General features: G+C 43.5%; 3 protein-coding genes and 1 non-coding gene across 4 annotated transcripts; all 4 read left to right on the top strand.

The window, feature by feature from the left end:
* Nucleotides 1-1,747: 1,747 nt before the first annotated feature.
* Nucleotides 1,748-1,818, top strand: trnC. Its single transcript has one exon. It is a non-coding gene; the product is annotated as a tRNA-Cys (tRNA).
* Nucleotides 1,819-5,239: 3,421 nt separating this feature from the next.
* On the top strand, nt 5,240-8,664 carry rps3. Its single transcript is given in 4 exon segments — nt 5,240-5,313; nt 7,053-7,233; nt 7,243-7,562; nt 7,626-8,664. The coding sequence occupies 4 exon segments, from the start codon at nt 5,240-5,242 to the stop codon at nt 8,662-8,664; spliced, it is 1,614 nt and encodes a 537-aa protein (YP_009433719.1).
* Nucleotides 8,513-9,070, top strand: rpl16. The gene has a single exon. The coding sequence runs from the start codon at nt 8,513-8,515 to the stop codon at nt 9,068-9,070; it is 558 nt and encodes a 185-aa protein (YP_009433718.1).
* Nucleotides 9,071-13,069: 3,999 nt separating this feature from the next.
* atp6-2 lies at nt 13,070-14,230 on the top strand. Its single transcript has one exon. It carries the CDS (start codon nt 13,070-13,072, stop codon nt 14,228-14,230), a length of 1,161 nt encoding a protein of 386 aa, YP_009433717.1.
* Nucleotides 14,231-14,494: the final 264 nt, after the last annotated feature.

The raw sequence follows: 14,494 nt of genomic DNA, 5'->3' as shown, positions 1-14,494 counted from the left end.
TTATTCTTATTATTATCTAATTATTCTTTTTTTTCATGTATATGCGTCAGACACAATCTACTAATTGATCTATATTCTGATACCCTACTATATCATAGTCTCTACTACTAGTATTTTTAATACCTCAGGAGCTCATGAGACTCTTTTAGTGAAATTCATAAGTCTCAATTCCCGAGCGATCGCACCAAAAACTCGAGTTCCTTTTGGATTTCCTTCTTGATCAATGACAACCGTCATCATATCGTATTATCATACCGTTGTCACGTTTGAGTTCTTTACATGTACGTACAATTACAGCTCGTCTTACTTCTGTCTGATCTTTCTAGAGGCATTTTGGGCACTGCTTCTTTGATTACAGCAACAATAACGTCACCAATATGAGCATATCAGTGATTACCAGCTCCTAAGATTCGAATACATATCAATTCGATAGCCCCACTCCGTTGTTATCCGCTACATTCAAAAGGGTCTGAGTGAGATGGATCTTGGAAGTCTGGTTTTTGATTGGATAGTGATCTCGGGCACGAGTGGTTGATCTTCGCGGGCCGTGAATGGCCATGGAAAGGAGTATTGATGTCAATATGTTCGATCGAGAAGATTGGACGATGAAAGACGGATCCTTTGTGGTTTGAATAATAGGCTGTGGTCTCGATATTGGGCTATGGGCTGATTGCTTTCTGTATGAGCCTCTTGTGATTGGGCTCTCGTGGGCGGATTACCCGATGTGTACTCATCTTCCAACAAAGAGGAGAAGACATAACCAGAAGAATTGTGAGAAATAAGTTAATTTATCAAGTTGAGGCATTTCGATTTGGATTTCAAATAAGAAAGAAAAGACTCCTGCGCCCTCGAGAGCATTCTCTTTCACTTGCATTTCTTCCTGAAGTTGGCTCGAAGACCTGTCCAGCCTTGATTTTCCCAGTTATTACTCGAGCGCGCTGAGGCAACTCTGAACTAAGCTCAGGGGAGGGGTAGTAGGTATGCTTCAAACCCTCCGGCACCTTGAAGAACGATGGCACTAGATCGGGAAAGATGAATGACCAATGAGGACAGGACAATGGGGGAAGTTGGTAATAGAGAATCCTCCCTTCTTCTTTGCTTTCTTGCCTGAAAAAATCCAAAACTAACCATTGGAACCTCATGGGCTACCGAGTTAGGAGATTCATTTTCTTTATTACTTTTACTTTTTTTTTACTAAGTTATTCTAAAAGATAAGAGCTAACCGACCATCCTGATTGAATGTTTGAGTACTCGGAGTCTCTCGTAAGTATGGAAAGAAAGTCTCTTCTTTCCACAACTCCTAAATTTCCCATCAGCCTATCCAATCTAATTCCAGACAGAGTCAGTAGACCTTACTTTAGTGTAGGTAGTGTCAGATAATTAGGAAGTCTTGATAGTCTTTCGTATAATCTCTTCTTCAATCCTAGGAGCAAAAAAGGAATGTCCTTTAGGGACCTTTGGATAAAAAGATTTCCGACCTCTTACTTTCGTAGTTATGAATTGCGGAATAGAATCAATTATGAAATTCATAAGTATATATCCCTCATCCCTATTGGTATCGGTTTGGGCCACTACCCAGAACCCTGCCAGAGCCCTATTTTTAAGAAGAAATTGACAGTCTTTTTTAGAACTAGAACTATGGTAAAATCCAGTATCGACAGGCCTAGTTCTTTTCCTTTGCTTATGCAGGGCAAGAATTTGTCGAGTTCAATCAGTACAATAAGAAATCCTAAGTATTTTTTTGGTCAGGCGACACCCAGATTTGAACTGGGGATAAAGGATTTGCAGTCCCCTGCCTTACCGCTTGGCCATGCCGCCAAATCCGATCCAAAATAGAGCAAAATCTTATTCATCCACATTATTTTACTAATTTTTATTCGTAGGAGGGGATTATTAAACCCTTTTTGATTTTTTTTAGATCGTTGAATCCCTTTGTACTTATCCCTTTCCAATCCCTTTTAATAAATTCATTCCTGTTTTTTATTGGACCCAGTTTTATTCTCTTCGATTGATTGTATCTCAAAACACACATTGCTTAAATACCTTCTCTTTCTATTGAAAAGAGAAAGGATTTCCAGTCACAGCAAATTGAGGAAAAATTGGAACCATTAACTATATTATTTGTTATTATTTGTTATTTTTATAAATTCTATTTGTTAGTAGTGAACGGTTCTAAAATGGGTATTGTATCCCAAATAGTGTTTCCTTAATGGCATAACAAAATCAAATTGATTTACGGCTAATCAGTATCAATTAAAAAAAAGAGAATTATGATATTGATATAGTGTGACCTGACCCCTGTTGCTCCAAGTGAAATTCTTTCTAGGGTTCTTAAAGATATTCTCCATTTTTTCCCTTTCCCTACAATAAAGTATAGTCTGAAGGCTAGCACGCACCATTCCTCGCTTATGATAATCTAAGGCCAAAAAGAAAGAAGGCTCACACCATAATAATACATACCCTTTTTCCTCGATCGTCAAGGTCGTGGATTTGGATCGATTTCGGTTTTACGGGCTTCATACATTGTTAAGAAAAGTACTCGGCATTGGAAAGCATCACGTTCTGGCCACACACAAAAGAAGTCGGTGGAAGGTATGGAATTTCTCGGCTGAAGGTCAGAAAGAAAGCAATCGCCAGTGCTCTCGGTTCCAGCAACGAGTCTTTTCTCTGAGAATTAAGGAAAACAAACTAACCTTGTCTGTCTATGTTCACCTTGACATGAAAGACTCTTTTCCTAACCTGACTGTTCTACCTGGCTAGTTCACTTCACTTTTCGAGGGATCCTGGATTGGAGTTCACTTGTCTATGAGTGTCCGAACAGCTTCAGATCCTTCCAAGGCGCAGGGGTTCTCTCTCCATTCACTTTGAGCTGGGTTTCTTGTGATCTTTTTAGTAGTTTTTCCGTCCCATTTTTTGGTAAATTAAGTCTTACACAGCTGTCCCCAAGGATGTCCATTCCATTCGGCAGGGACTCCATCTCGCATTCGATCTCCCTCCTTTCCCTGAAAGAGTCGAGGTCTCTCTGGACTTCTCTTTTGCCTCTCTACCAGATTCAGAAAAAGGGAGGAAGAGGGCCTCTCGACGGGAGTGATTCCCCGAAAAGAGATCGTTCCCAGCATCCTCGAGTTCGTAGTCAAACTCACCTTCATCCACCTTTCATGGACTGGCGCGGGCAAGCGCCGATGTCTGGAGCAGGAGATGGAAGCTTGGGTTGAGGAGGCTGTCAACGAGTCATCAAAGGCGATAGATTGGTTATATTCGGATTCGTTTGATTTTGATTTTCTTTTTTTTGGTTGTGAGAGGTCTGAGTCCACAGCTGGGGTAGAGGCGTCAGATGACAATTGAAGTAGGGGTCTGCCTCTTTCAAAGGGAAGCAAGAGTCTCATAGGGAAGGAGATCCTGCACAGACCAATCCCAATCAGGAAGAGAGTCTTGTTGTCAATGAAAGCAATTTTTCTATGTCACATATCTGCCTATCTCGTGTTGTGAGCTATAAAGTACCCACCAGGGGGGGGTGGACCAAGAAAGAGGCAGGCGATTGGGTCCTTCCCATCCTCTGTGATGTCAGTCTCTTTGTCATTCTTTCACCCTTGCTGAGTAGCGAAGTGAGCATACTCAAGATCCAATTCATCAATCATTTGAGTTGGTACGAACATAGGAATCCAGACTCCGCTTGATTCGATCTTCAGTTTCGACCTTCATCAGTCAGGAAAAAGAAGAAGGACCCACTTATTCCACTCGGAGAGACCGAACCAGGCAACAAAAAAAAAGAAAAACTGAAGGAAGTTCTCTTTCCATTCCAACTAAACTAAGTGAAAAAAGGGGGAGAGCAAAACAGAAACACAGGAACAAAGAAACTATGTCCAAACCAACGAGTCCTTTGGTCGACTCTAAAGAATGTATCGGGAGTTGGGAGTTAGCCGTCTCATAGGAGTGATAGCTGGGTTTTTCACGGAGTTTCTTCGTACGATTGAAAAAAAGAGTGCTCTAGGTCGGAGAAAACAAGAAGAAGATTGTTCACCAGTCTGTCTCCCAACCTCTTTAAAGCAGCTACCTACCGTGATCTGGTCTTGGGACAGCATTGGCACCCCCGTTTGCTGGATCTTCTAGGCACTCTAAAGCGCTTCCACGAGAGACAGATGGACTTTGAGTTATAGACGGAGAAGAGCCTTTAGAGGATCAAGAGTGATTCCTCAATAAAACAAATGGGATTTTGAGGGAGGGCTGAACGCGATGTACTGAAGGGTTCGCTTTCGCTGATCGGCGCCAGTCTTTCCTGCTGTGAATTTCCCAGGTCGGGAGGGGCCCTTTCCTTCTACCTTACTGAACCCATTCACCAATGATTGGATCACTCAAAGCTAAAGACCAATTCCTTCCTTTTAGGTGGTCTAGGTGGCTGGGATACTATGCCCTTCTTTTTAGAGGCTCAAAGACGAGTTCTTTGAAGGAAGCAAAAGAACCCATGTGTCTCGGATGAAGTCTACCCTCTTTTTGTGCCGGGAAGAAGAATGAGATCCAACTCAAAGTCAAGGAAAGCGGCCTAGACCACTGACTTTTGATGGAAGGCTTCTGAACATGGATTGGTCTGATAAAGCCAATTTTTCGGCGAATCAAATATTTTCTGAGAGCACTAGACCTTCTCTCTTTCAGGATTGATTCCCACTCACTGCCTGATAGCAGGCTTGGCCCATGAGACCTATTGTCTTATTGTACTGGCTCACTTCACTACTTTGGAGGATGGGTTTTTCCCCTTTTTGGTTCGCAAACGCTCTAACCCATCGAGAAGCTCCATCCAAATTGGAGTTGATGTGAGCACTTCCCCAGAGGCAGAGGCTTTTTCTACAAAAGGGTGGGAGCATAAAATGTAGGTGAGTCAATTGCGTGTGGCCTTCAAGTATTTCGTATTGTAACAATATTAGATCGGCATCCAAACAAAGGTGCATGTACGGTTCCTAAGGGATACAATTTTGTCCTAATCATCGAGAAAGATGAAATAAGTTGATAGCGCGATCTCGTACTAACACATACTCTCTAAATATTTCAGAACTTGCATGCGGCCTTCAAGCCACAACCGCGGTATGAGTTCTGATCTCAGACTTTGGTTTGGGGGCTGCTGGCCCCTTCGCGTCGACAAGGAAACTGTGGACGACAATGGGTTTAGAATTCGAATAAAACGAAGACCCTATCGAACAAATAGAGGAAAGGGCGGAAAGGGGAAAAAGTAAAGTCTAAGCGACATATGGCACGAAAAGGAAATCCAATTTCGGTAAGACTTGATCTGAATCGTAGTTCAGATCCAAGTCGGTTCAGTGAGGGCGACCGCGAAAGTCACCGAATGGGTTCGGTCCGTCTTTTCCTGATCTTTGTTTGTCCCCCCAAAAAAGGCGTGAGAGGACGTTGCAGATGTCCGGGACGGACACGACTTCTTCTAACGCTAGAAGACCACAGGAAGAAACCCGGGACCAGAGCATGTCGTGAAAGACGCACACGGGGCGGGCGTGCTTCGACCGTGTCTCCGGGGCACAGTTGAATGTAGATATCATGAACGCGAGGATAAGGATACCAGGCCGAGAAACCCGGGCAAGTACTCCCCTAATGTGCCGATCGCTAGCGCATCCAGGGCCCCGGCGCCCAGCTCTGCTGGAGAGGCCGTCACTGATCTGAAAAGTGCGTCTGCGGTTCGGATAGACTGATTCTGCGAACGCCTAGCCCCAGGAATCAATAAAAAAACAAGTGCTAAGTTTCATTTCAGATCAGTGAATAAACCAAAAAAGAGACCTTTCTCGCTCGACGCCACACTATGCTCCGCTTCAACAAATGAGAGTTTTCGGTGGAACCGGTGAACCACGCGAGCTGGTTAGATGCGTGGGGCAGAGGGCTCGTAGTACCTGATAGCGCAGCTATGCAGTGGAAGGGAAGGAGCCTAAATCGACCCCCTTCTTTCTTTTTTATTCAAAGACACAAAAGCAAGCACAAAAGAGATTGGACTCTCGGATGAGACTAAGCAGCTACCGTTCCGACGCGCCCCTGACCCTATCTTGATTCAAACCGAAAACCCTCTCTAAGGTGGAGCCTAGTTGAAGCTGTCATTCAAAGAATAAATGGGAATCCAAATCCACTTTTAGGGATATAGATGAAGTCTCGCTCAGTAAAGAGAGTTGTAGATTCGTAGAAGAGGATCAGAGTACGCGCGCTACAAAAGGCAGCTAGCCAATGAAAGTAAGTGGAAAGAATATAGTACTTTTGTACTGACCCCTCCGGGGCCCCCGGTTGTTTTGGCGCGCCCTACCCCAACGTTAGACTATTGCCTTTTTAGCCTACGCTTGCTGCTTGCAGCATGGATTCGATAGATCTATCGAATCCATGCTTCCCCCGCCCCGAAGCGAGACTCTATCCAGATCTCAAAGAATAACGAGCTAGGCGGCCGGCGGGCAAAGAAAGGGGGCGGGGCGTTTACTTGAAAATGACAACCGCCTGTTCCAGCAGCGGGGGCCTTGCACGAAAGCAAACCTACGATTAAGTAGCAGTTGCTTTCGCTGATGGGCCCAGTGAGGGGGGGCATTGTCCCTCAGTTCTTACCAACCTCAGGTGTGTACATCTAACTTATTATCTTCTTTTTTCATGCAAGCCTGACCTCAGCTGTCCATTTCTTATTCATTCAGGGCGCCCCTAGTGGACTTGGCGGTGCTCCTTTCTCAAACCAGAACAACTCTGAACGTTAGGGAAAATAAGGGAAGACCACCTGAGCGAACCGACCGAAGGGACTTTACTTATCCGAACCGAACGTTAGCGGCTTAAGCTAAGCCTATCACGAGCTGCGTTGCTGCTTGATCGGCGGGGAGGAAGATCTCAAAGTATGGGGCAAAGGATCAAGCGCTTTGACTTTGCTTTGTCCCCCGGGATCCACCACAGGTTGGGTTTGAGAGCCGTGTGATGGGTGACTATCTAGCACGGTTCAGAGAGCACGTGTATGTAGTCTGCGCTGGTGAATGGAAGCCCCCGCCGCAAAAAAGAAGCGGCTCTTCCCACGGCTCTGTCACCATTGACTCTATTTATTATTATGGTAAATCATTGTATCAAGATGTCAATCTTAGATCTTATTTTAGTTCGATACGTCCACCTACGAAACTCGCCCTTGGCTTTCGTCTCGGTAGGTGTATTATTCTACATTTTCCCAAAAGGACATTCATTCATTTCTTTCTTCCCGGGCGATCACCACGACTAAAACGAAAACAAGACAAGAAATCAAGACCCGTACTACAGGAAAAGGGCTGGTGGCCGACATTTGGGAAAGTCGGGCCGATCGGGTGTCTTCATTCAAGCGAGGGTACAGAGGAAGAACGAAACGAAGTGAGAGGCCGGGGGGCAGGGAAAAGAGTCGAGTCGATCGACCGGGAGAAGCAAAACGAAATCCGGATTTGGCCGAAAAAGATGCAACGTTATGGATACCATGACCGATCACCATCGAGAAAGAAGAATTTTGATAAATCACTTCGGGTGAGCGGGGCCTTCAAGCGGCCTCAATACGCCGGGGTTGTAAATGACATACCTTTCCTTATGGGAAATGCCGCCTCCTTACTAAAAAGGAATAGAATCAAGTTATTTTTACCAAAGAAGTCCCGCTCTGACGGCCCGACGAGTCATCTACTAAAAAGGACCCTCCCCGCTGTGCGCCCCTCCTTGAATTATTCGGTCATGCAATACTTTTTTAATACTAAGAATAAAATGCATTTCGACCCCGTCCTAGTTCTCAATCATTTCGTGGCACCGGGTGTGGCTGAACCATCTACGATGGGGGGAGCGAAGGGAGGAAGCTTAGATAAGAGAATACGCTCTCGCATCGCTTTTTTTTTAGAAAGCTCTACCAGCGAGAAAAAGTGTTTGGCCCGAGCCAAAAAGAGGTTGATCCACTTCATTCGCCAAGCGAATGATCTTCGCTTCGCGGGAACAACAAAAACCACCATATCGCTCTTTCCTTTCTTCGGTGCTACCTTCTTTTTTCCAAGGGATGGGGTTGGGGTGTATAATAACCCTTTTTTTGAGTATGCCCGGAAACAACTCCTAGCTCAATTTAGGATCAAATGTAGGAACCTCATGGGTAAGGATAAGGTAATGGAATTGATAGAGAAATTCATAGACCTAGGTAGGATAGGAAAATTGATAAAGGGAATAGAGATGATGATAGAGATCATACTGAGAAAGAGGATAATTCCGTACGGGTACAACTCTTATTTGAACGAAGTGCAAAAAATGCGATCTTTTTTGTCTAATAGAACAAACACTAATACCTTAATTGAGTCGGTAAAGATCAAATCTGTTTATCAAAGTGCTTCTCTGATTGCTCAAGACATCTCTTTTCAACTGAGGAACAATCCAATCTCATTTCGTTCCATTTTTAGTAAAATAGTGAAGGATATTCCATTAATAATGCCAAAAGGGGTGGAGGGGATACGTATTTGTTGTTCTGGTCGATTAGGGGGTGCGGAAATAGCTAGAACTGAATGCGGAAAGTATGGAAAAACATCTTGTAATGTATTTAACCAGAAAATCGATTATGCTCCTGCGGAAGTATCTACTCGTAACGGAATTTCAGGTGTCAAAGTGCGGATCTCATATAGTCAAAATAAGAAGGGACGTGCTATATCCGAAACGTACGAAATATAGTAAATATTTTAAATGCAGATGTAGTAGGGGTCGCGAACCGGATGGTACACAACTTGGTTTTGGAAGATATGGCACCAAAAGTTGTAGAGCTGGTCGTCTTTCATATCGAGCCATTGAAGCAGCGCGTCGGGCTACAATCGGACAATTCCATCGTGCTATGAGCGGACAATTCCGAAGAAATTGTAAGATATGGGTAAGAGTTCTCGCAGATCTTCCTATTACGGGGAAACCCGCAGAAGTTCGAATGGGAAGAGGAAAAGGAAATCCGACGGGTTGGATTGCTCGTGTGTCCACGGGACAAATCCCATTTGAAATGGATGGTGTGAGTTTGTCAAATGCTCGACAAGCCGCTAGATTAGCGGCGCATAAACCATGTTCGTCAACCAAGTTTGTTCAGTGGTCGTAACGTAATTGGTTAGTGGGGAAAAACCGGGCCGGGACTCAAAAGAATTTGGCGAAGTGTTTGTTCCTGAACGAGGGAAGTGGAAAGACAAAGAGGGATAGGGAGCTCGCCTCCTTCTTTTTTGTAATCGCCGAAATTGTACGACGACCCTTCTTGTTCCAGGCATACGACCCTGAGACGTGACGGTGTCACTTTTCCGGCCCGGTAAAGTGACAGTGATATAAATAAGAATAAGAAAGAGAAGCGTGATGTTGTCGTGTTGTCAGCAATCAAATTATCGTAAATAGATAGTACGGTTGCGTTGTTTCAATTTCTGTTCGTACTCTGATTGCTGTGGCTGCAGCTCGATCTTGGCAAATCTCTCAAATGGATGTCAAAAATGCTTTCCTTCATGGTGATCTACATGAGTTTTTTCTATATGCAGCCACCTCTGGGTATTGAAGTTCCTGATGGTCATGTTTGTCGCCTTCGAAAGGCCCTCTATGGGAAAAAAGCAACCACCTCGTGCTTGGTTTGAGCGGTTCAGCTCTGTGGTTCAAGCTGCTGGTTTCTCTTCTAGTGAGCATGACCCTGCACTTTTCACTCATACATCTGACCGCGGTCGTACCTTGCTTCTTCTCTATGTTGATGATATGTTGATCACTGGAGATGATCAGAAGTACATTGCTTTTGTTAATAAAAAGTTGAGTGAGCAATTCAAGATGTCAGATTGATTTTCTCTCCGTTATTTTCTGGGAATTGAGGTTGATAAAACTAATGATGGTTACTATCTCTCTCAGCATCGCTATACTCAGGATTTGATCTCACGCTCAGGTCTTACTGATACACACACTGCCGCTACACCCATGGAGCTCCATCTCCAATTGCGCCCTAGTGATGGTACTCCTCTTGAGGGATACCACTCGCTATCGTCATCTTGTAGGCAGCCTTGTGTACCTCACTGTGACCCGGCCTGACATTGCTCATGCAGTCCACATTGTCAGTCAGTTTGTCAGTGGTTACTTGAGGGAGATGCAAATACTTCATTCTTCCATAGTGCTGCCAATGGAAGACACATAAAATGTAATATTGCTTCTTTGGAACATGAAGGAAATGTTATACAAGATGAGAAAGAGTTGCAAGAACACATTTCTAGTTACTATAAGAGACTATTTGGTTCAGAGGACAGGGGGGACATATCTCTTGGTGGAAGCCCCTTGGTCAACAGAGCACATGCTATCAGAACTAGACAATGAAGAGTTGACTAAGCCTTTCACTATGGAGGTTTTAGAGTTAGTAGTTAAAGAGATGAAAACCAATACAGCTCCTGGCCCAGATGGCTTACCAGTAATCTTTTAGAAACATTTTTGGGAGATGGTTAAAGAGATGGTCAAAAGAATGCTTGATAGCCCGCATGCTGAGGAGTTGCAACTTAGAAGACTTAATTATGGGGTGGTTACTCTGATTCCTAAAACGAAAGATGCTGCAACTATCAAGCAATATCGGCCAATATGTTTATATTATGTTTGTTATAAAATTGTGACTAAAGTACTGACAAATAGGCTTGAGAGAGTTGCAGATAAGGTGGTGAGTAAGAGTCAGACGGCATTTATGAAAAACGGAAATATTTTAGATGGGGTGGTCACTATCCATGAGGTGTTTCATGAGCTTAGGAGGACTAAACAAGAGGGGGTCATACTAAAGCTAGACTTTGAAAAAGCATATGACAGGGTGAATTGGGATTTTCTACAAGAGGTTTTGCTTAAAAAGGGTTTTCTTTAGTGAGAAGTGGAGAGGTTGGATTAAACAAGTGGTAGAAGGAGGTGCAGTGAGTATCAATATTAATGGAGAGGTTGGCCCATATTTTAAGAGCTACAAAGGATTTTTGCAGGGTGATCTCACCTCTTCTTTTGAATTTGGTGGTGGTCACAGAAAAGGGGGTCACTCAAGTGTACGGCATTCTTTGTCCGTCCAGATCGCGGTACATGTTCGGACTGCTCTGGATTGTAGAGGAACGAATTTCAGGCTACTTTAGATGGGGTGGGCTGCACCCATTCTCGGTACGTACAAGGTGGGCACCCATTCTCGGTTAAGATGGGAAATCCTATAGGGGTAGAAATGCTACATGAAAAAAATCCGCTCTTGCTGTATTAGGAATTGAAAGTAAGTCAACTCCTTCCTCTTAGAGCAACTTGTCGCAGCTGTGACTACTCTTTCTATTTGAATTGAATGTCAGCGAATCACTTGTTTCACTAATGTGACTAGTCTTGACTGCAGGTTTTTTCTTTCTATAGAGAAGTGACTGCGCTAGAGATGCTTATTAAAGGTTTGCTTGGTGGCTTCCTTGCTTGACAGGCTTTCCTTGTTGATTGGCTTGGTCTGCTAGTTCCCGGAAATCACTTCCTCTAAGTCTTAAATAGCAGAACCTACTCTTTCTTCAAAGAATGTAGCATACCTAAGAAATGATTTCTCTAACGAGTCAAATCCGTTGTGAAATAAGGAAATGCGCGGATCGCTTCTTCTACCCTTCTCTTATTCGCATTTCCTGCTTACTATTGAAAGAAAAGCTGTTACTGCTGCATATCCCCTTTTTCCTCTAATTCGAGCGAGTAAAGGCGCAGCTTCCTCATCTTTGCTTTATAGTTTGATATAATATAGAATTGGATTTTGCTTTCCTTTAAGGAGCTCTAGCTATCTTGCTGATCCACCAGTTCATACTATTAATGAAAGCTCTTTCACCCTGCCCGCGGGTAATCCCTTACTGAGCCTACTCAAGCAATCTCCCATTAGCCGCTCTTTACTTTATAGTCAAGCGATTGTAAACTCCTTATTTAGGCTAGCGACTTTGCTGATTAACAAGATTATCGCATTGGAGCTGTGACAGTTATGTAAACTACTTCTCTAGCAAGTAATGAATCTGAGGTCAAAGCCAATGAGTACGCCGGATGTTGCATTTTCGCAGTGAGGGAAGGTTGGCTTGACAGGCTTCGTTCTGGATGTTGTAATCTCTTCTCATGGTCTTTGTTCGCTTTATTATCCCGTTGTGAGAATGGCTAGGACTGTGGATCCACACGCCCCCCCTCTAGTCAGTACTTTCCGAGTAGCGCAAGGCTTCTTCGTTGGCAAATAAACGAATTAATGAACTAATTTCCTAATATGACGTGAACTTGAACTAGCATTGATCAAGTCCATGAGCTCATAAGAAGGAGTTCTTCACGTGATAAAGTCCACGGCTTAGCTTAATTCAATAAAAAAGAAAGTATCCAATCGACTTTAGGAGCGCCATATGTTTCTATCTGAAACGGTAAAGCGAGGCTCGCTATAAGGGTCATAGCTAGTTCAGGATTGGTAGGAAAGTAATACAAATGATTGTAATATGACAACCCCCAGGGGAGCTAGCCTTTGTGTTAAGATTAAAAAGAAGAGCCCTCTTTTCATACGACTCGGTGATTCCATTGCTCTATCCGGCCGCAAGATTCGATCGCGTACAGCACGAGCACGAGATGGGTTGGGGACTTAGAAATGAGCTATGCTCCAAGAATTGACCCCTGAACTACCTTTGCCCGCCTTTTCTTGTAGAATCCATTCCCCCTCTTTTATATATTTAGAATGCTTTTAGGGCTAGTGGAATGAGGCTGGAACCCATCAATATCGCTAAACCGGGAGAGTTGCTTGTGTTGGGTTCAAAGTTTCGCTCTACCAAGGCAAGATATAATATGCATCCAGCTTTAGCTGAATATCGTGAGTGTTCCGCGAAGTCTGCTAGCCATTGGCCTTACGTTCAGGATACTCCTTTCTGTCTTTGCGATGTTTGGTTATAAGAGAATGTTGCTCTTCAGAAAACGCGTATAGTGGCCTTCGTCGATGGGACAAACGCTCCAGTGTATGCGTTACAAGGCAACTAGCATTTTGTCATGGAAGTTCGTGAAAGAATGTTTCGTTGGAAAAACCAACGCCGACGTCAAGATCAGTCTCCTTTCAAAAGTGAGCGAGCAGAGCTGAAAAAGATGGAGTTACCTGGAGATGAGATTTCTTTCTACGGATATGAAGGATAGAAATATGCTATTTGCTGCTATTACAACGAATCAACCAATTCGTAGTAAGTGTTCCCGTCTTCCCGATCTACATGATTTTTTCCCAACCAACATCTCTCAGAACTTTGCTATAACGCCAAACTTGGATATAACGCCAACGCCTGAGCGAATTGCCGGCGTCACAATAGTTTTACAAATAGAAGAGTATTTGGGCCAAAATGAGTCCGAACAGGGAGCAGTCAATTTAGCTAGAACAGTATTGGGAGCCCGCCACCGAAATGGCGAAACTTGGCAGGGCATATTAGAGGATATTCGGGCGGGTGGTGGTATGGATAATTTTATCCAGAATCTGCCTGGTGCCTACCCGGAAACCCCATTGGATCAATTTGCCATTATCCCAATAATTGATCTTCATGTGGGCAACTTTTATTTATCATTTACAAATGAAGTCTTGTATATGCTGCTCACTGTCGTTTTGGTCGTTTTTCTTTTTTTTGTTGTTACGAAAAAGGGAGGTGGAAAGTCAGTGCCAAATGCATGGCAATCCTTGGTCGAGCTTATTTATGATTTCGTGCTGAACCTGGTAAACGAACAAATAGGTGGTCTTTCCGGAAATGTGAAACAAAAGTTTTTCCCTCGCATCTCGGTCACTTTTACTTTTTCGTTATTTCGTAATCCCCAGGGTATGATACCCTTTAGCTTCACAGTGACAAGTCATTTTCTCATTACTTTGGCTCTTTCATTTTCCATTTTTATAGGCATTACGATCGTTGGATTTCAAAGACATGGGCTTCATTTTTTTAGCTTCTTATTACCTGCGGGAGTCCCACTGCCGTTAGCACCTTTCTTAGTACTCCTTGAGCTAATCTCTTATTGTTTTCGTGCATTAAGCTTAGGAATACGTTTATTTGCTAATATGATGGCCGGTCATAGTTTAGTAAAGATTTTAAGTGGGTTTGCTTGGACTATGCTATTTCTGAATAATATTTTCTATTTCATAGGAGATCTTGGTCCCTTATTTATAGTTCTAGCATTAACCGGTCTGGAATTAGGTGTAGCTATATCACAAGCTCATGTTTCTACGATCTCAATTTGTATTTACTTGAATGATGCTACAAATCTCCATCAAAATGAGTCATTTCATAATTGAATAAAAACGAGGAGCCGAAGATTCTAGGGGGCTACAGCTGCGCTTTTGCAGCACTGAACATGGTTCCGGGTACTCAAGATATTGTGTTTGGAGAGGTGTAGATAGATAGGACGTAGTCTTGCTCGATCAGGACCCACAAGCAAGGGCTTGCGCTTCCCGCGCGAAAGAAAGCAAAATATACGGATTGAGATAATAACGGACTTGAAGCTTCTCAATTGATCCAAAGATACTATACTGGTTTATTTGGTTATCTGAACTTGGTTG

Source organism: Triticum aestivum, mitochondrion (genome assembly GCF_018294505.1).
Source record: "Triticum aestivum cultivar Chinese Yumai mitochondrion, complete genome".
Lineage (NCBI taxonomy): Eukaryota > Viridiplantae > Streptophyta > Magnoliopsida > Poales > Poaceae > Triticum > Triticum aestivum.
This window is presented reverse-complemented; position numbering and strand designations above follow the sequence as displayed.